At 48.8% G+C, this 23,504-nt stretch overlaps 1 protein-coding gene across 3 annotated transcripts; it reads right to left on the reverse strand.

The window, feature by feature from the left end:
- Window positions 1-881: 881 nt before the first annotated feature.
- Prdm8 (PR/SET domain 8) lies at window positions 882-21,092 on the reverse strand. Of its 3 annotated transcripts, XM_087582862.1 has the most exons (5): window positions 20,877-21,092; window positions 7,823-7,955; window positions 5,441-5,661; window positions 4,240-4,468; window positions 882-3,855 (listed from the first exon to the last, which is right to left on the reverse strand). In XM_087582862.1, exons 3-5 carry the CDS (start codon window positions 5,657-5,659, stop codon window positions 2,234-2,236), a joined length of 2,070 nt encoding a protein of 689 aa, XP_087438988.1. In that variant the 5' UTR covers window positions 5,660-5,661; window positions 7,823-7,955; window positions 20,877-21,092; the 3' UTR covers window positions 882-2,233.
- Window positions 21,093-23,504: the final 2,412 nt, after the last annotated feature.

Here is a 23,504-nt window from a genome sequence, read left to right on the forward strand (position 1 = left end):
CGGACACCGTGATTTAAGCATCACCTAAGGACCGTTTTCTCTTCACACCTAAGTATCCTTCTGCGTTCCAGCTGTTCGGTTTTTCCTCACAACTAATCTTAGCCTTTTTCTAGAAATCTCTTGTTAGGTTCAATTATTTGTTTCACTGGGAAACAAAAAAAACAAACAAACAAAAAAACAAACAAACCAAAGACCCTCTTCGGTGCTAGAAGTAATTTGAAGACACCACTGGACCGACCGTGCTTCACTGGTTTTATAGGAGACATAAATAATTCACAGGTACACCAAATGATGTCAACAAGGAGAACACTAGTGGACATTAGCAGAGGTAAAACCGGGGAAACTTGGGACCATTCTTTTTTTTTTTTTTAACATTTTGAGCAAGTTGAGTGTAAAATCATCAGACTATGTGGGAAAATTGAAAGCAGGCCTCAAAGAATGATCATACCAAAATAGTATTTGGATGACGCCAAGGTAGACAGACAGCTTTTTCACCAACTACTCTTTACAGGCTCCCTCTTCTAAATGCTGTCTGGTGGCCCTAAACACAACGAAGGCTTTGAAGTCCTTTAGGGAAAGTTTTGGGAAAGCCTTGAAGATGTGTGTGCAGTTCTCACTAGAGATCAACTCACAGTGTCCTTCAGATATAAGGGGGAAATCAACAGAAAAGGAGGGGGAGGTTATAGTTCCATTGATGGAGAAATAGGTTTGTTCCTGGGAGAGGGGGAGGTGTGGGGGGCGGGAGTGAGGTTGCTGCCTAAAAGGACTCATTGGTCACTTGGTGTTTAATGGAGAGGCTTCAGTGTACACCAGACATGTACACGATGTTTTCTAAGAACTGAAGACAGTAGCTGAAGGTGACAGTGACTTTTCATAAAGAACAAGTCGGTTCCTTGGCATCTCTGTCTTGGTATCACTCTCAGATGTACAGGTGTGGAGGCTGAGCCCTTTGATACACTGTCATCAAACCTTGATCTTTCAAACTGTACTATTTGACAAATTCTCCATGGTGTCCTTAATGGAGGACAGAAAGCTGAAAGTTCTAGAATGTAGGACGCCCTTTGGAAGAAGCACCACTACTAGATCCTAAAGTGGGCTTAAAAAAAAAAATCTGTTATTCCAGATGCTGTCCAAAAGGCTGGTCACTTGTGTGGAGATTAATTGTTTCCTTCTGGAAAAGACACTGACATTGTCCTGACAGGTTACCTGCATGGTGATTACCGTGCCTAAGTGATTTGTCCTTAATCATTAAGCCCAACACCTTTCAGCTTAAGAATCTTCAAGTGACAATCAACACCCTTAGGGTCAAAACTGGCTTGTAGCAAATGCCTGTGGAGGAGACTGTGGTCTCTTCGCTCCTTTGCAAGGCATTGATGAAACTGCACTAACTACACAAAGTATTATACTGACCTAAAAATATGTTTGTAAACTTTCCAAATATTTGCTTTGAGGAAAATAGTTATTTATTGTCAAAGCATCCAACATACCTGGATAAACTATAAAGTTTAATAAATCTTTTAGGGATAAAAGAAACACATAACTATTCAGACTCCATTTCACTGGCACAAAATTACACTTTGTATTAAAAGGAAATACATATTTACATCATCGATGACATTCTTCACTGAAGTCCATAATCATTTCATGATACATGCACTTCCCCCTGGAAACTTAAACTGAATGGTGACCCCCTTTTTATTCATTTTGTTTATTTTTGTAAGAACACAGCCGTCATCAGGAAATGCAGAAAGCATTTCATCTTCCTTCATTACTTTATATCTAAAATAAACTTTGCCCTTACATATAATTATTACATCTAAACCATAAGTGCTTAATAATTTAAGTAGAAACGTATGACAAATGCATCAATATGTTGCAATATATGACATTTTTTAAAATGTACCTTTGTTTTTGGGAAAGTGAAAATTCGTGCATTCAAAAGAAAACCCCCTCAAACAACCCACCCAATCCAAAATCCACCATCCTGTCTGTGTGTGCGCGCGCGTGCAAGCGTGCGTCCGTGTGTGTGTGTGTGTGTGTGTGTGTGTGTGTGTGTGTGTAAAATTAAACATTTGGATGATGAGGCTCCTGGCGAGGGGAGGGACCTGTGTGTGCACATGTTTGGTTGCAGTGTTTGGGGGCATAAGGTAGTGGTGGATGTCCTCGCGTGTCTGCTCCTGCAGGTGGCTTGACTGTGCGTGCACACGCGTGGAAAGCCGGAGTCTTTTACGCATCAATTATGCGAGGTCATGTGCCTGGACAGGTGGTGACGCTCCCTGAAGGACTCGTTGCAAATGGGGCACTTGAGTTTCTCCTCCCGCCGCCGCTTCACCAGGGGCTCCATGGCATACTCCTTTTTGTGGTGAGACCGCATGTGGTACACTAGGTCGGAGGTCATGCGGAAGGAGGCGTTGCACTTGGCGCACCAGTTCTGCGCGGGCAGACACAGCGAGGTGAAGGAGGGCGGCAGCAGGGTGAGCGCCGAGGGCAGTTGCAGCTGCAGGGGCCCCGCGGCCGCTGCCGCCGCTGCTGCAGCGGCAGCCGAACTCTTGGGCCAGAAGGCGGTGGCGTAGAGGAAGGGGCTCTGCTTGGGCAAGCCGCCGCCGCCGCCGCTCGCCAGGGGCCCGCAGGCTCCGTTCAGGTCCGCGGCCCCCTGCAGCTTCACAGCCAGCGGATCAGCGGCGGCCGGGTAGAGTCTGGTGGGACCCACGCCGTCTCCCGGGTGACAGGGTTCCAGCGCGCCCAGCTTCTGGCCCAGGACCAGCGGGGACAGCTGCGAGAAAGAGCGCGCGGGCTGCGAGAAGGCGCTCTTACGCTCGTCCGATGCGGCCGCTTGGCCGCCCCCGGAACTCCCCGCGGTCCCCGCGGTCCCCGCGCCGCCACTGCCGCCCAGCTGCGACACCGAGGTGAATGCGCTGCCGCGCGCCGGGCTCCCGCCCTCCAGCCGGCCGGGCAGCGCGCCTCCAGGACGCGGGGCCAGCAGTTTCTCGGCAGTCCCGGGCGACCCTGCCACGGGAGTGGACGAGCCGTTGCCGCCACTGGCGACACCGCTTCCCACGTCCGGGTCCTCGGCCGTGCCCCCTGCGCCGTCTGTCGCCGTCGCCTCCTCCTGCAAGCCCGCAGTGCGGGCCGCCTTCTTCACCTCCACGAAGGCGCTGCGCTTTGCCTCGCCGGTCTCGGGGCTGGGTGGCCCGAAGAGCCGGCCGTTCTCCTCCAGGCCGAAGTAGCTGCCCGCGGTGCGGTACTGCTGCGGCGTGCACACCAGCTCCTCCTTGGAGGTCGCCAGCGGCCGCTCGGAGAAGCGCGCACGGCCGCCCGCCAGCCCGGCGCCGCCGCCCTCCGCCGCCACCTCCTCCAGGAACCGCCTCTTGCCCTTGCAGCCGCCCGCAGCGACGCCATCGGGACTCAGCTCCGCCTCCTGGTGGCCGCTGCCGCCACCGCCGACGCCCGGGGCCGCCGAGCAGCTGCTGCCTCCCCGGGCGTTTTCAAGTTCCCGAGCCAGGTTGTGGAAGTCCGTGGACGGCTTGGCGCTACCGGCACCCGCGGCACCCGGCGGGTTGCTCGCCTCCGGGGACGACGCGGGGTAGTGGTGTATGGGGCCGGCTTTGCAGAACTTGGGGCCCGGGATCAATGGCGTCTCCTGTTGCTGCTGTTGCTGCTGCTGTTGCTGCTGCTGCTGCTCTTTACCACCACCGCCGCCTTGGTCCTTGGTGCCCACGCCGCCCCCTTGCTCGCTTTGGGGATTGGCATCAGTGCTGTGAAGTCTCTTGGGGCAGCGGAATCGCAGATGTGCCACGTAGGGGAACTCAAACTGGAAACGTTGGCTGCATTCCAGGCATGTGTAAGGAGATGACCCTGCTTAGTGAGCAAACAACACACACACACACACACACACACACACACACACACACACACACACACACCAAGGTTAGTTAGCATCGCCCCCAGGCCACTAAGCCACCATTCCCATAACAAATCCACTTTATCTTTCGGTTCTGAGTGCCTGTGAAAAGAATACGCTATTCTACTCGGTGAAACTTTTCTTCTTGATTTGCACATTTATCAAGCTAGGCGTTTCCTTCCCTTTCTGTACCAGTTCCATTTTGGACAACACCTCAGAAGTCTCGTCCAGCCTATGAGGAGCCCAAGGAAAGCAAAGCGCACCCAGGCACCCTGGTTAGTCCCTGCACTTCTCCCCAGCTAGCGAAAGACTCACGTGCAGGTCGCGAGCCAACCTACCGTTCATTTTGTGAGATCTAGACGGGCAGAGCAAGAGCAACTCAGTCAGTTCTTTCCCATACCAAACTAACAACTCTTCATCTTTGGCAATCCTGCGGAGAGAGCGGTAGAACAGCTGTCCGTTTTTTATATAAGCTTCGAGATTCTGCTCTTCCTTATCTCGGGCTGATTGGACCAGCCGCAGCCACATGAGACCTTCAGAGGAACCGTTTGCCGCCGAAGTGTCTACCTACAATATTTAAGAAAGACAAGAAGGGGGGGGGGGTCATCCACGTGAAAGACAGAAACCAGAGAAACCAGGGATGTGTCTTCTGCTTGGTTTTTGTTCCTAACAAACAATGATCTGAAACCAAGTTTGCAGAAGTTGACCAAAGTCGGACTGCATCCCCGGGCATGATAGCTGGCCATCCTTCGCAATATTGAGTCAGACTTACAGATTAGCCTCTGTAGAATTTCCTTTTCCGTTGCCATGCATGACAGAAGTAGGGGCAATTTCGTATGTTTCAGAAGTAAAGGGTAAGTTTGGGTCTTCGAAATTATTTATAGCTCTCAAAGCCCATCTTTCCTAACTGAGGCCTGAAGGACTAACAGGTTTTCTGCATGAAGAAAAACTAGGAATTCTGGGAGGGGGCTGGGGGGAAAGGACTGGGAGCAACGTTTGGCATGTAAACAAATAAAATAATTAATTAAAAAAAAAAAAACAACCAAAGACCAGGAGGAGAGAGGCCTGTTACAAACACAAATGTGGATTTAACAATACTTTGCTAGCAAAACATTTGACATTTTTATTTAAATGCAAACTCTGAACACTAGCTAATGTTAGCTAAAGACAGCAATAATCAGGCAATTATTGTGACCTCCCAAGTTACAAAACAAATACACTCGATACTTGTAAAAGTACCCCCAAGGACAACTTAATTCGTAATCGTGGCCGTCCTAGCAAGGTCTCCTTAGCAATTGAGGGAATCCTAATCCAGGGAACCCAGAACCTGGGCAACCTTGGTGTTGTCTTTTTTTTTTTTTTTTTTTTTTTTTTTTTTTTTTTTCCTCAGAAAAGGACCTGATCGTTCGAATCTACTTTTCCTTTTCTAATTTTTGTTGTGTCCGCTCTGCTCTGACCGGCTGTCCTTAGGATGGCTCCTGGCTCGTTCCCCACAGGAAATTACCCTCACACACCCCCAGCCTGCTTGCCGAGACTCACCCGGAAGATGTAAGGTACCGTTCTCTTGTCCGTGGACTTGAGGGCTACGAAGGCTATGCTGTCATACAGGGAGGTATGGCTCAGAACACAGGGACCGAATATGGCATTCTCTGGGATATCACAGGTTGTATACACACTGGTAAAAATGTCTGTCAGACATTGTTGGACAGCCTTGGCATCTCCTTCCCAGATGCCTCTCTGGATGCCTGAATCCTCCATCACTGGAGATAGATACCCAGGACAAGAAGAGAGAGTTGTTATTCCCTTTTCTGCTATGAACCTCCGCAGAGCATTTCCGCTACCAGACATATTTTCTTTGCACTTGGGGCTTTTTTTCTTTTTTCTTTTTTTTAACCATAGCTCCTATTTTAAAAATAAAGCAGATCAATCTGGCTTGTTTTAAAGATGCCAACTTCAAAGTATTATTCCTCCCTTTTGAATAACTGGAACGAGCATGAGAGCACACTTCCTGCTTGAGAATAAGAGAATAAAGAGCTAGTGAGGGCTGGAGCAGGCTGTGTCTGTGTTAGCCTGGGATTTATAGCGTGGGCATCGGGGTGAAGGGAGGGCTTTTGCAGGTTTGTTTGCCCTTAAACTAGCATATATAGCTTTTGTGACTTTATATACCCCTCCTCACCCAAACTTTTAATCTTCGGAGGACAGCCTTGTCCTATGTACTGAACTCGATGCGATTTCTTTTCTTCTAACAAGGGGAGCAGCCTTAGCTAGCAGGCGGGGACCACAGAGCATGGCGAATGGATTTCAAGTGGAGTGTCAGGGCCACTAATTCTATGTCAGCTAACCTTTCTTTGCAGCCTACAAGAAGGGACGCATGTCTGCTCATTACCATAATCCAACAGTGTCCCTCCGAGGCTTTAATTAAAAGCAGCAAGCAGAGGTAATTATTTTCTCTCGACATGCTTATTTATGGATGAGGCTAAATCCCAGTTACCTTGTTATACAAGAGGGTGGATTGAGTCGCCTGTGGCCCATGAAGCGAGCAGGTATAGGGCAGGCTTGAAGTGTCCCCTGTCTGAAATACTGTGTGTAATGACTGGTGAATTCTCACTTCCCTGGATACCACTGTTTGGGCAAGAAGGGGCAGTCCTGCTTGAATGGTCCTCAGTGGGCCCTCCAGCTGTTTAATCCGCAACAATTTAGAAGTAATGCCCCAGTGGCGGGCTCTCTATTAAGCTGTCACACAGGGATGGCTTCCTTCCTCAGTCACTGGACACCCCCTATACTACTTAGAGAAAGCAATAGTTGAAGGTATTTAAACTAGCTCTTCCTTACCCATGTCATTTTTCTTGGGGAATGTAACAATTCCTCTAAGTTGATTTTCCCCCAGCAGTTTCGCCAGTGACGGTGATTTCTCTGTATTTATACGCCTTAAGTGGCAGAGGGAGAACAATCTTATTCTTCTCTTGCTTGGCTAGCTTCTCATTAAAGAACAATATTGGTGATGTGTATTTTTTTTAAATCGACATCTACTAGCCAATTAGTCTTACAAATGTAAGAAAATGCAATGCCCGTAGCTTCAGCTAGCCTCTTTCCTGTTCGTTCTCCTATATGCCCCAAATGGCAAGTGTATTTTCCGAACAGTGGGCATAAGGGAAATAGCCACAAAATAGAAAGTTTACGATTACTACTTTCTGTTCCTGGACCTGTCTTGTTCCCTTCTGATTTCCAATTGCAAATCAAATACTAGGTTGCAGAATACACGTTCTCTTAGCACCCTTTCCGTATAAACCCACTCGCTCTCTCTTCCCAGTTGCCTACATTTCAACGTTTTGTACCTTGATTTCTGCCTCGCTTTTGAAAATATCCTTCACAGAAGCTTTTCATTGTGACAGGAGATCGCCCTCCACTTCGGCAACAGCAGGGACCCAGTCATTAAAATGCAGTTCTATCTAACAATACAGCAAAAAGGTCCCAGAGCCGGGCTAATAGCGGTCCGTGCTGCCACCGTGGCCACTACGACGCAAACCAGCCACAATAAGCGATAGGCAGGACCCCGGGCTTTAATATCTAGTCTTTCACAGTCCTACGCCCATCTCTAGGCCCCGGGTTCTCTTCCTCCCCAGATCCTCCGGGGAAACCCAGAGCCAGCTGGGCTCGCTGAAAAGCGGGCGCTACTGCCGAAGCTCTCCCTCCACTCCCGGCTGGCATTGTCTGGTAGCCGCGAGCTCCCTAGCTTATCCAGCAAAGTGCTCCCACCCGCTCCTCCCTTTGTATAATCTTATTGGCAGTGGAGATAACATTTCAGCGATCGTTTCCCTCCTATCTTCTAGATAATGAGGAAAAGGGGGGCAAATTTTTCACTCCTTCTACTCAACCTGTCGTCTTCCCATCCCCCTCACACGTCAATGCAAATAGACTTACCAGAAATAAGGTCAGGACCGAGTCGCCCAAATAAGGCCACCTGGAACCGACGGGGTGCAACCCAGTGTTCCTTTCTGCCTATTACATTAGTGTATTTCCATGTCAAGAGGTGTCGGTGTCAGTCTTGTAGGTTCTGTCCAAAGAGAGAAGAGAGATGCAGCTAGATTAGGAGAGAGAGAGAGAGAGAGAGAGAGAGAGAGAGAGAGAGAGAGAGAGAGAGAGAGAGAGAGTTGTACAGATGGACCCGATGCAATGACTGACTGGCACGCAGACACACACTTTTTGTTTGCTGCACATAATCTGCCCAATGACGCGTGACAGCCCACGTCCCCTCCCTTTAACTCTTGCTGGTCTGGGAGCTCCCTCCGGCGCCGCAAGCCTGGTTTTGCTGGCCTGCCCGCGCCAGGCAGATTCTGAGCTCCTTCCCCAAGTGGCAAAGCTTCCCCCAGAGCATCCTGGCCTGCTTCCTTCTGCAGCTGGGTCCCTCTGGGACTCCTGGGTTGGCAAAATCCGCTTCAGGCTCCGGAAGGAAGGTGCCAGAAAAAGCAAAGCGGCTCTTTTCTCTTTTGCTAGGCACTCGAGGACCTAGGACTAGGAGTTGAATTGGCTACGCTTCCAGCGCGTGAACTACTTGCTTATGTCCCCAGAGTTTGAGTGGTATGCCCCTCCCCCCGGGGGGGGAAGGTGAGAAATTTCCCCGCGGGATTCTCTGGCCATTGAGCTGTGGCTGGTCTATAAAGCTAGTGGCCTAGGAGGTGACAAACAGACTTCCTTGAATGCATTTACGCTACCTAGCAGGGAGTCCCGGGCAAATACCGGCAACCGGGAGTGTGCTTTGGTGGGAACTTGGCTTAGCCATCTCCCGCCCAATGGGGTGGGATTTGAAGATAAACCTGGAAGGCTGCCAGACCCCTAAAGGGACTTCGGTGGTTTTTAGGTCCCCGGACAAGGGTCTGTGCGTGGGTATGGGCTAGGAGAGCTTTGCTGGGAAAAGCCTGGGTCACTGGACTCAGGTGTTAAAGCTTTTCACCTTCTGTACTCTGTACTATGTGGTTCCCAAGAGGTTCCCATAATGGGAATGGCGGCCGAGATTCTAAGACCTCGGGATAAAGAAAGGATGGTTCAAAGTTAAAAAAAAAATACTGAGAAGGACTCTCAAAAGCCTTTCACATTCAGCGGCTGATGGAGGAGCGGATGGAATCACAAGAGTGAGGCTGTCTCGGGAGCCTCGTTTGTGCGCTAAGCCACTTAGAGGCGCTGGCTGGTCCTTTGGAGCGGCAGCTGATGCTAATGACTTGAGGTCTTTGACAGCCAGCCGGAGAGTTTTCTCCTTCTGCGGGGGCCACAAAACAATGACGCTAGGGGCTCTGGGGCTGTTTTTCTCTGGTAGGCTCTCTATTCCTAAGGAAAGAAAGGCCTTTGAGTGGCACGGGCAATCCCTCAATCCCGACCCCCCACTCTCCCTGCATTCAATTGAGCAATAGGTCAGGTTGAGTATAAATCCAGTTGTACAGTTTACTCGCTAAAGGGCAAGAGGCAGGGCCCAATTTTAAGGAGGAGACAATCTCTGCCCTTGCCTCTTGGGGTGAGCATATGACGGTTGGCAAATCTGTATGGAGCTCTGACTTCTGTCCTGAAGCCTGGAGGTCAGCAAGACATCAAAGTACCTTGCAGGTACCTGCCATCAGGGAAGAATTGGCATTGAAGAAATGTTAACAACTTTTCTCCTCCTCCTTCTTCTCCTCCTCCTCCTCTTCCTCCCCCTTCTCCTCCTCCTCTTCCTCCTCCTCTTCCTCGTCCTCGTCCTCTCCCTTCTCCTCCTCCTTCTCCTCCTCCTTCTCCTCCTCTTCCTCCCCCTTCTCCTCCTCCTCTTCCTCCTCCCCTTTTCTCTCTCACACAGCATCCCCATATTGATTCTTTGGACTGGAGCGTTAGAAATGTTGAAAGAGTTGTCTCAAACCTGGAAACTAAGCACCTGGGTAGAAGCATAGAGGTGAGATATTTATGTGAATTAAGAGAAGGAAGAACAAGAAAGGCCAGAAGGCCCAGTTGTTAAGAATAGAAAGGCATGATAGCAAATCCGTTCTAAGGCTAGAGATGGGGCTCAGCAGGTCAAAGGCTAGGCCCCCAACTTAAAATATAAGCCAATGAGTTCTGAGAGAGCTGTGGTTGTGCAGTAACCAAGGACTGACTCAGTGATGCAATGGAATTAAGGCCTGTTGGGGCACCTTCATTCATTCAGAGTTGAACAAAACAGTGCTCTGTGTCACTTTGGTTTCTCTTTAAAAGAAAACATGAAGCTTGTTTTTCTCAGAAAAACATCATCAGCTAATGTATTTTTAACAGTCTTTGTACATCCTGTAAATACCCAAACACTCATTGTTCCACTCCAGAAGGTAGGCTTCTAGAAACCTAATCCTAAATGGAGGGTGTTTTTCCTCATGTCTGACTTCTCTTCTCCTACTATTACACCTTCTTTCTCTTTACGTAGTTCTGCTCAAGGGCTGAATTCTTGTTTCTACCTTGTGTGGAATAAGAATGTTTCTTGCATTTCAGATAGGAGTTCACCAGCTTGACTTTCAAGGGCAAATCTAGAGGGAACCTAGAGCTCGATACATCAGAAATAAGGGAGCCTACCTTCCTCAAGTTCCCTGTCGCCAAGTAACCTTCCAGCCCAAAGGAGACACATTGTGATCAACTGATGTTTTAGCTCATTTTTTTCCACCCTCTAGATCAATTTCAATTTCTGATCTTAGGTTAAATATCTAAATTTTAAATCCCTCACATTTCATGAAATCCCAGTTGCTCTTTTGTTTGAAGACCAAATGGCTGACACAACCAAACAAAGCAAGTGCTGAAATTCTTACTTCCGGAGGTCTCCAGTATATTAAGTGGTGCACATTTTATTTGGTCACATAAATGCTCAAAATGACAATCATTAATAGAGTGTTAATCAACTCCATAGATAATTTTTTAGTTTTCTAGCCATCTATTGACTAAGATAGTGCACAAGCAGTTGAAATCAACTGCTGGATTTTACTGATGCTAAACAAAGAGTTAAGACACTTAATTCAGCCTTAGACAGCACTATAAAAATACAGTTCACCCAATAGTTTTATACAGTGATGTAGAATGATAGGTTTATGAATGTATTTGGAGCTCTTTCCAATTAAATGACCAGAAGTACAGTCATAATGAATAAGAATAGCCACTCTGATCTGGTTTAGCAAAGGTTCTCGAAGCTGTGGCAACCCTCTCACCCAAACAAACAAACAAACAAACAAACAAACAAATAATCCCATGCCCATATGTAGACAATAGCAGTGTTGTTTTGGAAGAAAAGGCTAAAGAGAAGTTGATGAAGGATTCCTGAAGTGGTTCTTTTTATGACCTAAGAGAAGGGGTAAAGGAAGGATGAGAAAGGAAATTTGGTTCTCAGTGAATCTCTCCCTTGGACTTCAGAAGCAGGGCCTCAAGAAGTTTAGCTACTGTAGCAGGAGTAAAATAATGACTTCTCTGGGAAGAACTCACTTAAGGAATTATCACTGTAATAACACCCTGTTTGTCTGTGTCTGTCTGGGTCCTGTTTTATATCTCTTATTTGATTGCCAAAGCAATCTACCATCACAGTCTTGGTGATGAAGAGTTTGGCAATGAGTAGCAAACAGAAATTATTCTGAGATAATAAGGGAGAATTGTTCTCAGAGATGGGAGGCTATCCACAGTCTTCCCAAGTTTCTACAAGAAGAGGTTGTCAGACTCAGAGAGAGCAAGAAAAACTTCAGGGGTAGCATATAGTACTAACCTTATCCCTTGGAATAAGGCACTTTCTAAGGGGAATTGACTTACCATCTCTACTTGGAAGCAGAAAACACTTGTCAGATACCAAAGCTATTGATCAGGATGATTTTTAATTCCTTCTTTTTCTTCTTCTTTTATTGGGGGTGGGAGTGTAGTGAGGGGATGAGACAGGGTCTCTCTGTGTAGCCCTGGCTGTTGTGGAACTCATTCTGTAGACCAGGCTGGTCTCGAACTCCGAGATCCACTTGCCTCTACCTCCTGAGAGCTGGCGGTCAAGGCATGGGTCACCACACCTGTTTTTGTTCTATTTTTCTACTTTTCTTTTTTTAAAGACGTGTTTATTTTACTCATGTAAGTACACTGTAGCTGTCTTCAGACACATCAGAAGAGGGCACTGGATCCCATTACAGATGGTTGTGAACCACCATGTGGTTGCTGGGAATTGAACTTAGGACCTCTGGAAGAGCAGACAGTGCTTTTAACCACTGAGCCATCTCTCCAGCCCTCTATTTTTCTTTTTAAGATGTATTATTTATTTAATGTGTATGAGAGCTCTATCTGCATGTACATCTGTACACCAGAAGAGGGCATCAGATCCCATCACAGATGGTTGGGAGCCACCACATGGCTGTTGGGAATTGAACTCAGGACCTCTGGAAGAGCAGTCAGTGCTCTTAGTCACTGAGCCATCTCTCCAGCTCTTTGTTTTTCTTTTATCCTGAGAATAATACTTGGTGGATTTAAAGAGAGTATGGGAGGTTAATCTGCGTGTTTGTTTTATATCTTGGTGAGGACAAAGATTCACCAAGATTGAGGGCACAGTTTGTACTTTACAAGCATACATGCATGGTAAGGTCACTTTGGGTGCACCCCTCCCTTGTTAGTTAGTTTACTGGATGGTTAATAAAAACAATAAAAATAAAAAGTATGTGCTTCTTGGCCTGATCTTGGGAAAACCAGAAACCCATGAGATATACAGTTTTATATCCTGTCAGGAGGAAGCTCATCATATTCCTGGGTCTTTCCTCACCTACGTATAAGGGGGAAAAAAGGGAGAAAGAAAAGAAGGGGAAAGAAGAAAGAAGGACCTTTTTCCTTTTCCTTTCTTTTTTCCCTCAGCTGTCTTTCCTGCTAGACACTACCAGGGTTGGTGTCATTGTTATTACAATCTACCTTTCTAAAGTCTGTATCTTCCTCTGAGGGATTCTGAGTTCCAACTGCACTTTCTTTGAGGTTCACCCGAGAGCTAGCTGGCCTTTAAAATTGTGTGTAGTGCTTCTCCTGCTCCATAAGCAACTTCTTCACAAAGCCAAGAGAAAGACCTTATCCTGCGTTTAATGCCTGAGGCCCATTGCTCATTTCAAGCTGTGACCCTAGAGTTTTAAAAGGAGGCACTTATTGGCACCGAGACAGGCTCATTCCCTGGTGCCTAATTCCACCCAACCTTCTAAGCACTTACCCTGCAAGAGATCCTGTTGCTGGGAGTGAGCAGGAGAAGCACTATCTTCTCTTGGGAGAAGGAGACTAGCCAGTCCACTCACAAGCTCCTGGCCATTCTAGCTAGGAATCTGCTAATGGTGATAGACTTTCTTGAGACTTTGGGGGATGGGGACTGATGTCAACAGTAACAATGGAGAGCTCCACATTGCTTTGCAAGAGTTTTAGAAGTCCCCCTGAAACCTAACTCACTCCCTTCCTTCACTTGCCAATTGAACTGCACAAGTCAGGCTTCCATTATTTCAGTGCAGATGAACAACAGGTGTTACATAAGCTAATTGAACAACAGTGGAAGGTGTTTTCTCAAATGTTCCGTGGAAAGCCTGGAACTTGTCACAGAATTTCAAAGGTACGCAAAGCCACGACCAAACGTGGTTTTCGAGGTGAATATTTGGAAGAACAATACCCTTAAAACTTTAAGGATGGAACGTTTTTGCCACAAGCCACAGTGACATCTTAGGAGTTACACACCGCAGTGAAAGAGCTTTATGAGGTGGAAGAAACACTAGACAGTAGGAGCTGATGTGTATGATCTTTTGAACGTATTCGATGAGCCTCCGTAACATTTTAATAAGAACTCATGTTTTAAAGGATGGATGGCGTTTGAAATTGCCAAGTGGATCTTTTGAAACATTCCTAATAACCAACATAATTGACTATGATAGAGTGATAGCCTAGGCCTCAAGTTCAATGTAGGCCAAAATATCTGTGGATTTCATTTATTCATGGTATCCTCCCCACCCCTGCCTCCCCACCCCCTACCCCTTCACACATACCCATCCCTCTCTGGAGAGCTGTAACATTTTTTAATTTTATTGAAGTTAAAATTCAAATATCAAGGAATACACACAGGGAAATCTTCAATTGAAGGCCAAGTTCACCTTAAGATCTGCCCATATCAGCCAGGCGTGGTGGTACATCCCTTTAATCCCAGCACTCTGGAGGGAGGCAGAGGCAGGTGGATCTCTGTGAGTTCAAGGCCAGCCTGGTCTACAAAGCAAATTCTCAGACAGTCCGGGCTGTTACTCAGAGAAACCCTATCTCAGAAAACAAAACAAACAAAAATCTGCCCATATCTTCCATTTTCTCTTCCCCCTTTGGGGTTTTGCTTCTCTTCAGCGGGATGTGCTGTGTCTACTGCTGGAGTGTATTCCTCTCTTGCCTTTGGAACCTGTGGTAAAGCAGCGTCACCCTGCCCCTCAGGTCTTCCCCTTCCAAGAGCCATAACTAAACACACACAGAGATGTTCCCAATGGGTAGGAACCTACCTGTGCTGCCCTTGAAAGCCTGGCACTGAGAGGGACCAACCAATCTTGGTGCTGGCTTTCTTTCTACTCCAGGCTGACTCTTTGTTTCCCTGACATCCATTAAGACAACAAGATAATAAACACTTGTTAACGCTTTCTCAGTATGCTTGTGCATTTACAATGGGGCGTGAAAGTTGCTGAGATCAGCAATTGAGAAAGATGACGTCCTGTCTTTCCCTTGGCTTTCTATCTATAGGGCACTCAATGCTGTTTTGAGAACACATTTCACTGGAAGTCCTATGATAAAGCCTTCATCCCCAGAGAGAAGCCAAGCGGTAGAGCTAAGAAGGACACAATTTCTCAATACACTCTTACTGTGCGGTGTCTGTGTCTGAGCAGGTGCCCGGTGGCATCATACATTCTCAGGTCTATCTGTGGTGCTAGCATATTGTTTACACGCAGGTAGGCTTCCCCTGAACCTGTGGAGAAAGCCAGTGCATCTTGACTGCAAAAGATTCCATCTCCTCCCTAGAATCATTGGGTTTAGAACCGAATTTGAGCTCAGAGTTTGGGCGGCAGAGAAAAGCGTGGACAGTCCTTCTGGGTGTGGGAAACTTCTGCTCCTTGGGTGTCCATGACTCAGCAATAGTGATGGCGGCGGCGCTAAGAGTCTTTCAGAGAAGGCCACCCAGCCTTCCCTGAAGGGAGGGCACCCAGCTGGATTTCCCAGACTTGTAAGTAGCAAGGGCTCCATGACATTTGCGCTAATTCATCCGAATGCAGAGCTGTTGACCGAAGATGCCACCTATGGAAGGTCAAACAACATGCCACCCACTGCGAGTGGAGGGGGTGGTCTTTAGAAGCAGGGAGGAACCTTGAACTTAGAGCCGGACCGGTTTGTTTGGTGCTCCTGTTGAAGCACACTCGGCAGGAAGTTCTAAGGGTCTGTCACTTTCCGCAGGCTCCCTAACCTTCCAAAGGCCTCCTCTCAAGGCCTTTTGCTAGGTGTCAGGCGATCCTTGTAGTAAGAGGTCTCCAGGGAGAAACCTGCTCTGACAGAAACACTCCTTTCGCCAGCATCGCTCCCCACCTGCTCCTGGCCACGACCTTGCCCTGGCAGGTCTCCCAGCTTTTGCGAGCGAGCGCGCCGCCATGAGTTAGCACTCTCACTAGCTAGGCAGACAGTGACCTAGCTCAGGCTCCATTTTCCTGCAGTTGAACTAGCTGGCAAGAGCTGCCTCAGGGATCGCAGTGAGGGAACCAGGGCGAGCAAGTTTTGGAAAGCCAGTTGCTGGGCAGATGGTAAGGGATTACTTCCAAGAGCCAGGGCTAGTTTCATTTCAGTCTTTGACATTCTGGGGAGGTCTCAATGCCTTCATTAATGAACAAGTCTCCTTAGCTAGAAGCCTAGAGCTCCGACCCAAGGAAAACCAGCACTAAGCACACACACAGGCAGACTACTGCCCCAAACAGAGAAGATACATTGGGTTTTGTGCATGTGTATTTCAGCCTCATTTACTAATGCAAGGCAATACAGGAGTCCTTTTATGAAGTTACTGTGAGGGCTCTGTTTGACTTAAGCGAGCGCACATAAATGCCTAGTATAGGGCAAGTAAAAACTTATGCCCGTGATACCTGAGGTCACTAACGCTGTCTTTGTTTCCTAATCGGGAAAGCTGGAAGTGTATCGTTCACCCATTTTTCCAGGGGTCTCAGGGAAGGCTGAGGACTTCTGAGTGGAGTCACTGGAAGATATAGTAGGCAAAACCTGTGATCGCTTCTTCCTGTCGCAGATGCTGGCTGCCTCTCCACCCAAAGGCCCTCAAGAATGTGCAAGAGGGCAGGATAAATGGATAAAAGAATAGACACGACCCCCCCCCCTTCCATTCCCACTTATGGCCTGTAAGGTGCCATGGGTCACAGTGCCACATTAGATTCAGTAGGAAACGGGGTGGGATTGTCAGAGGTAAGACAGGCTCCGTAGATGAGAAACTCTTGGATGTGATACAGGTTAACTCAAGTTTTACAGTCAAAACTGAGGCCTGTAACTGGTCACAGTCTGCAAGCCCTGGCTGGAAAGAAGAGTCTAGCCTCCCCACCCCTGTACCCCAACATACTCAAGCAGCTGGGTCTAGAGCAGCAGTCTCAGGGCCCTGGGGCAGAGAGCACTGCTAATTTTCCTAGGGATGGTTCACAAGTCACGCCCTAAGCCCCGTGCTCCTTGGGCAAAGGGCCAAGTAAGCTCTTCTTCACCCTCAACCTCTCTCTCCCCTTTCCCCTCCCCAGTCCTGGTACCTACTACTAGCCCAGCTAGAATCTGCTTCCTCCTATTGTACACACTCCCTGAAGCTAGAACTTATGCTTGTCCTAAGCTATGATCTCGAGCTATTGTCTCTGAATCCAGGAACATTCGTGGATTCCCAAATTCCTCCTGAAGAATAACGGAGACAGGAGTTAAGTGCTCTTTATTTGGGACACTGGACACCTATGTCTGACCTCTGAGTCTTCAGTGAGCTAGCCATGTGTCTGAGAGAACCTCTTAAGCTCTCTGAACTTCCAGTACACCAAGAGCAGACTTGTGTTAGGATCCCAGCTCTGTCACATGCTTGGGTTAGGCAGCCTCTCTGTGCTGCTGCTTCCCCTGAAGGAAGAGTAAAACTATGGTGATAAAAAAAAAATAGTTAATGTGTCAGCATAAGAATTAAGTGTGGGGCTGGAGAGATGACTCAGCCATTAAGAGCACTGACTGATCTTCCAGAGGTCCTGAGTTCAGTTCCCAACAACCACATGGTGGCTCACAACCATCTGTAATGGGAGACAATGCCCTCTTCTGGTGTGTCTGAAGACAGCTACAGTATATATGTATAATGTTTTCTCCTCTCTAGAAACAAGATGTAAAGATGCCTGTGGGAATGTAGGGTAGCAGTGCTCTTCAGAGACGTAGAGGTAAATTTGAGGTAGAAAACTGTGACCTTTTTGGAAGCTGCCCTGGTCATTTCAGTTTCTGGGGTCAGGTTAAAATGTGAAAAGCAGGATAAAGGGACTTTGGAACATGAAGAAGGGTCAACAGTTTCTTAAAATGGAAAACTGGCGGCATTTTCAAGGTCGGGAAAACAAGGACTACACCTGAAATAGAAAGAGAGCCAGCACTGAGATAGGTTAGCCTGTTTTAAAGCCAGACTTTCAAGGCTGTGCATGTTAGGAACATGTCTGTGTGCCCTTGGGGGTGGGTGACACTGCTTTAGAACAGCTTCTAAAGGCAAGAGGAGTGGTGCACACTACAGCAGCAGAGGCAGAATACACCTGACTTAAGCAAAACTCAGGAGAGGTAAAGAGAAGGTGAAGAAGGACAAGGGTACAGGTTGAGGTGAGTTCGGCCTCTAACAGAAGGCTGCACTGTGAGTACCCCTCCACAACTGAATTTGAATTTTAGTCTAAAAAAAAAAAAAACCCGCTGAGTTCACCGACATCCCTTAAACTACCTTCCACCTCACACCCTTTCAAAGTGATAAGCACACCCGCCTCTCCGTGTTTGTCATTTTTCTCCCTCCTTCACGATCAGTGTCCTCCTCTGCCTCTGGCTGTGGGAGCATCCTTCTTCTTTTGTTCCTTACGGATAATAGGATAACCAGCAATAAAGCCTCTCTCAGCAAGACATACAGGAAAACAGGGCCTCAAACAGCCTTTAAGAGCATGTCCTTCTGCTCCTCACCCCGGGGTGAGACCGTGTTGAAGCAGCACCAGCAACCTGGGGTATTTCATAAACTTCTGGCTCTCAGTGCTCGCTCCACACAGATCCTGACTAAAAAATGCTGTTAGCAGAAAGGCGAATCAAATCAAATCAAACCAATTCCTTAGTGTTTGACCCCAGGGGCAGAGGAGACACTGGTGAGAAGAAGCCACAACTTGGAAAAAGATTTATTTTTCCTGGCCATAAATCTCACCCCCCTTGTTCCTCTGCCCAACCAAGCATGATAAAGTCCTTTTCCATAAAGTATTCAGCATTAGAGCCACAAAGCTCCCCCAATCAGCAGCCATCTGCTTCTACCATAACTGCTGCTACCGAACCAGGGAAAGCAGCCGCAGAGAAAGGGCACCGCTGCTAGGCTCCTGGACAAATGAGCCTGAATAGCTCTGGTTTTCCTTGTGTATCCGTATCTATAGAGACAGGAGAAGAAAGGCCGCATTATATTGATACAACAATTGTAAAACAAAACGCGGAAGAGCCATCTAAAGGGCAATATCGCATGCATCAGGGGTCTCCAGATAAAAGGGGAGCTAACAGATTTATAGAAACCTTTAATTGGTTTCCAATTGAAAGCTAAAGAGGCTGGAGCGAAGCCGTGAAGAGCCGCAAAGTGCTCTCTCCTTTAGCCGTCTGGAGGCGTGAGCGATTTCATGGAAGGAGAAAAGGGGCGCAACGGGCCTTGCCTCTTGGGCCTGGAAGCCACGGGGCGGATTTTTAGATTCTCTCAATCTCTCTCAGTGAACGCAGAGGAAGAAAGAGTGCAAGATCCAACGGTAACTTTCAGAAATATTTTCAACAGGAGCGATTCCTAAACCTGGACCCACTAGCCAGGCTTCAGAAAGAAAGGTGAAGCCCGCCCTCACTAGCCTCTCTCCAAGTGCAGACTCAAACTCGAGAAGGGGTCTTTCAGCACTCGGGGCAGAGAGTGGTCCTACCCGATGCATTTGAGGCCCGGACGGGTGTATTTCGCACCCACCGCGGCCGCCGCCCCCCTTCTGCAGCGCCCACCCACCCAGCAAGCCTGGACGTCGGTCCGTCTGTTCTTAAAGCTAATTTATTGGTCCAACCCTCCATTATCATTTTCAGTTTCCTAATTAATCAAAGATAAAAGGCAATGGCGCAAATTACGATTATGAGGGAACTGGAAGACGGATTTGAATAAAATAGGAGAAGTGGAATATGATTAATTGAACGACATGATGGTGAAATATCAAGTGCGAGCAACAAGCCCCAGAGGGGCAAACCCTGATTCTCGCAAGCTGACTCAAATGAGGGGACAACGCCTACGTGAGGTCACGTGTGTTGAAGCGCAGAAGGAAAAAAAACTGGCTTCCAACCCCGGCTCCCAACCTAGACCAGCATTTCAGTTCAGGCAACCGCCCCCACTCCCCGGCAGTGCTGCGGTTCCTGTCCAATCTCTGGGCTCCAGGCTAGGGTTACTCCGCAGAAATTAACCTGTACCCCAGTTTCCCACTTGTCTCCCCTCACTTCTTTTCTCCACTTTCATATCCCTTTACTTTGGCTAAGGCTTCGTGAAATTTCGGGAAAGCACGCCCGGTTGGGATCAACTGAGCCTGTCCCCCGCTGCTTTTTCAGAAGACAGAGGGAGGGATTAAAGGGCAGACACCGGGCGGGCTCACGGTTTGCACTTACGGGTCGCTGTGATTAATGTTTCCAAGGGGATTTATTCTGAGAGCTTATGGAACCTGCTTCTGCCGGAGGGCACTGTGGGCACGCGCTGGGACACTTGGGGATTAGAGGGGACGTCAGATGGTCGCGCAGGGGCCGGGCACCGCGGCCTGTAGTGTCTTTCCTCCATCCCCACCCTCAGGCCCGGCTTTGGTGGAAACAGAGAGGACTGGACTTGAAGGTTGACTTAGGGATGTCTCCTTTAAGGGAGGAGTGTACGGAACGTCCTGAGTGCTTTGGGAGGAAGGAACTCAGTACCAGGCCACTGAACATCACTTCACTTATTCTGTCTAGGAGTGGGAACCCAGAGCTCCACATTCCGGGGATGTGCTGCTCCCCACCAAAACACTCACTCCCTGATCAAATACCCCATTTCCTCCAACGGGATGGGAGGAAAACCCCAACTTCCCGGAGCTGTCATACTCCCAGCTGATTGCTGGACTCAGCGCCCAGGGAGGGATCATTCAGAGCAACAAGTCTGGGCAGAAAACCCATCGCCTTCCGTAGCATCTCCCAGGGGCAGACAAACTCCTCCTGAGCCTCTGAGGGCTCTAAGAATAGGAGTACGGGAATGCTAGGGCGGAGCAGACAGTAGAAAGACAACTAGGCAAGGAGGGGAAAGGAGGGGAGAGGGAAGAAAGGAGAAGAGAGGAGGGGAGAGGCGAGAAGGGAGATCAGAGGAGAGGGGAGGAAGGGGAAGAGGAGGGAGGACAGTGAGAACAGTAAAAAAAATAAATAAATAAAATAAAATAAAATGGGGAAGTGGGCTGTCACGCTCGTAGTGGTCATTTCCACTCTCGGACGGAAGGGGTCGTCCTTCCGGTTGAAACCTCTTTCCCCTGCGCCGGGGCGCGGCGCCCAGACAGCGAGCTTCCAGAGCGGGTACTAGCGTCTGGGCGCCCTCTCCCGGCGGCTGCGCAGCCTCTGTTGGCTGTCCCACGGGTGGTCCAGCCCCAGCCCCGCCCTCCACGCTTGGAGGAGGGGTGAGGGAAGGAAGGTCAAGGGAGAGTGCGGGTGGTCGCCTGCGGGCAGGCTCCCGCTCGCGTCCGAGTGAGCATCCCCTGCTTCCTACCTGCGGAATGCGGGGCGCTCAGTCCGGGCGAGCCGACCTCTGAAGTCCCGCGCTCCGACACGGGTTCCTGGGCCCAGATCCCAGCCGAGGCTTTGCGATCCGTACTGGGCTCTTCAGCAGCAGCTGGGAGGGAGGGAGCGGCTGCCGGCTGCTGCGGGGCGGCGTCTGGGGTACCGCAAGCAGAGCGCAAGGAACCGCCATCTGGAGTCTGACGGCGGGCGGGGCGCGGATGACAGGGACTGGCCCTGCCTGCGGGACCCTTAGGCCAAGGGCAGTGGCCGGCGCGTGGGAGCAGCGCCTGGTGGCGGCGGAGCCTTGTGGCCTCAGAGTTAGTAGCGGTTGTGGGAGGGCGAGCGTGAGGAAGGTATGGGTCTAGGGGGGATTTGAGGTCTGCTCTCCTCAGGTAGCCTAAGATTCGGCATCCCCTGGGGTAGATGTGGCAGAAGCAGAGGGACTAATCTAGCATACCTTGAGCTCTCAGTTCTCCATCTGGAGTGGAGACCGCCCCCCCCCCGCCACACACACACACACACACACACACACACACACACACACACACACACACACACACACACGGGAGCGCAGACACCTGCCATTGCTCAAAAGTGGTCTATCTAGTTCCTTGTGCTTCCCACAGAGTCCACCCTACTTCAGGAAACATTCTCACCTCCATAACTTCATCCATAACTTGATACACACTTTGGACAAGGTACCTTCCCTAGGGGAAACACTGCCGACTGAGAAGGGAAGAACCATGGGGTCGCCGAGGCGTGCAAAGCTCATTCTTGCTCATTTAACATGGGCTGGGGGGGGGTGAGAAGTTTGGGGCCTTCCCTCCCCCATTTAATACCAGATATCCCAGGTGCTTGCGATTCTTTCTATACACTTCTAAGCGGTTTCTCTAGGGATGGCAGCGGAGAGGCAGAGAGTAAGCGGGCAGTAGAAGACGGGCTATTTTTGTGCGTGGGAGGTCAGGGGACATATTCATTAAGCTCAAGTTTCTTCAGTTTAGAGCTGTCTCTTCGCCATCCTCAACTTTATAGTCTTTAGGGCAGCATAATGGGAACTAATTGGGCTTATGGACAGTAGAGGGTAGCCTGAATAAAAAATGACAGAAAGGGAAGGCAGACCCACTCGTACTCCAAGGCATTAAAAGACACCCCCACCCCCAGCTGTCCCGTGTCCGGCAGAATGGCATTATGTAAAAGACCTGGCATGTCACCCAGTGGCACATCTGGTAGGTGTAGATGGCATTCATTAGCACGGGGCTCCCACTCTGCGGCATGCCAAAGCTCTGACAGAGATGCCCGCTGCCAATCATTCATTCGCTGCCAATCCCAAAGAGGGCCGGGTGGGATGGCTGCCTTCCACGCTGCCATCAGGACTGGAGGAAACAATGTGTTGAGACACGGAAAGATGAAAGCCGAGCTGAGGAGGCTAGGCATCCAGCAGATGTATCCCGTGAGGAGATAACCAGGGAAAGGGTCGTTTAGCTTGAAAGCATATGCAGGATTGCAGGAGGGAGGCTTGGGCAGGGGTGTGCGCCATGTCTGCGGTTGAGTCCTGGAGAGGCAGAGGAAACTCCTGAGAAAACCTGACTGTTGGGGTTGCTTCTCTGAAAACACACAGAGACCCACATTCCACCCTTCACTGCAAGAATACCTTCTCTGTAGTCTCTCTTGTCTGCCTAGAAACCCGACTAGGTCTGAAAAAGATCAACTTGGTGGTGGGCTTTGAGTATCTTGACAGAGCGCCTTCATGTGGAAGTGGGTTGTGGGGGTAGGGGAGGGGTTGCTGGGTTAACTTTACCGTAGTGACTCAAAGGCCTTTCTTCAGTTCCTAGATTTTAGCCAAAGATAGAGCTGGACAAACGAAGGAAGCTATTTAAAAGGAAAAGGAAAACTAAACACAACCTAGACAAAGATAGTCCTGGACTAGGTGGTTGCTAATGCCGTCATTCTACTGTTTTTCTTTTTGACGCGCACATTTTTATAAACATTGTTTTATCCATTTGATATTTGATACAGTTAATAACAAAAACGGGAAATTTTTAAAGAGTGTGGCTCTCCGTATAAAGTTCAGCTGAACAGCATTCTTAATTTTATTTTTAAAATGCTGGTTCTTCTTCACAATGTAACTAGTATACGTGTTGTACTGACTGGTTTTGTGTGTCAACCTGACACCAGCTGGAGTTACCACAGAGAAAGGAGCCTCCCTTGAGTAATGCCTCTATGAGATCCAGCTGTAAGGCATTGTCTCAATTAGTGATCAAGGCGGGAGGGCCCAGCCCATTGTGGGTGGAGCCATCCCTGGGCTGGTAGTCCTGGGTTCTATAAGAAAGCAAGCTGAGCAAGCCAGGGGAGCAAGCCGGTAAGAAACATCCCTCCATGGCCTCTGCATCAGCTCCTGCTTCCTGACCTGCTTGAGTTCCAGTCCTGACTTCCTTTGGTGATGAACAGCAGTGTGGAAGTGTAAGCTGAATAAACCCTTTCCTCTCCAACTTGCTTCTTGGTCATGGTGTTTGTGCAGGAATAGAAACTCTGACTAAGACACATGCATATTATTATCTACAAAATTATGCTTTTAAAATATACACTGTAAACATTTGGATCATACTAATGCTTCAAA

This window comes from Rattus norvegicus, chromosome 14, assembly GCF_021556685.1.
Source record: "Rattus norvegicus strain SHRSP/BbbUtx chromosome 14, alternate assembly SHRSP_T2T, whole genome shotgun sequence".
NCBI lineage: Eukaryota > Metazoa > Chordata > Mammalia > Rodentia > Muridae > Rattus > Rattus norvegicus.

Excerpts from the sequence above, each read along its gene's own strand:
- Prdm8 (XM_087582861.1), bottom strand. The coding sequence starts at position 5,659 with ATGGAGGATTCAGGCATCCAGAGAGGCATCTGGGAAGGAGATGCCAAG. Across the intron at positions 4,469-5,440 it reads CGGTACCTTACATCTTCCGG|GTAGACACTTCGGCGGCAAA; the intron begins GTGAGTCTCGGC and ends TAAATATTGTAG. Across the intron at positions 3,859-4,239 it reads TAGATCTCACAAAATGAACG|CAGGGTCATCTCCTTACACA; the intron begins GTAGGTTGGCTC and ends TTGCTCACTAAG.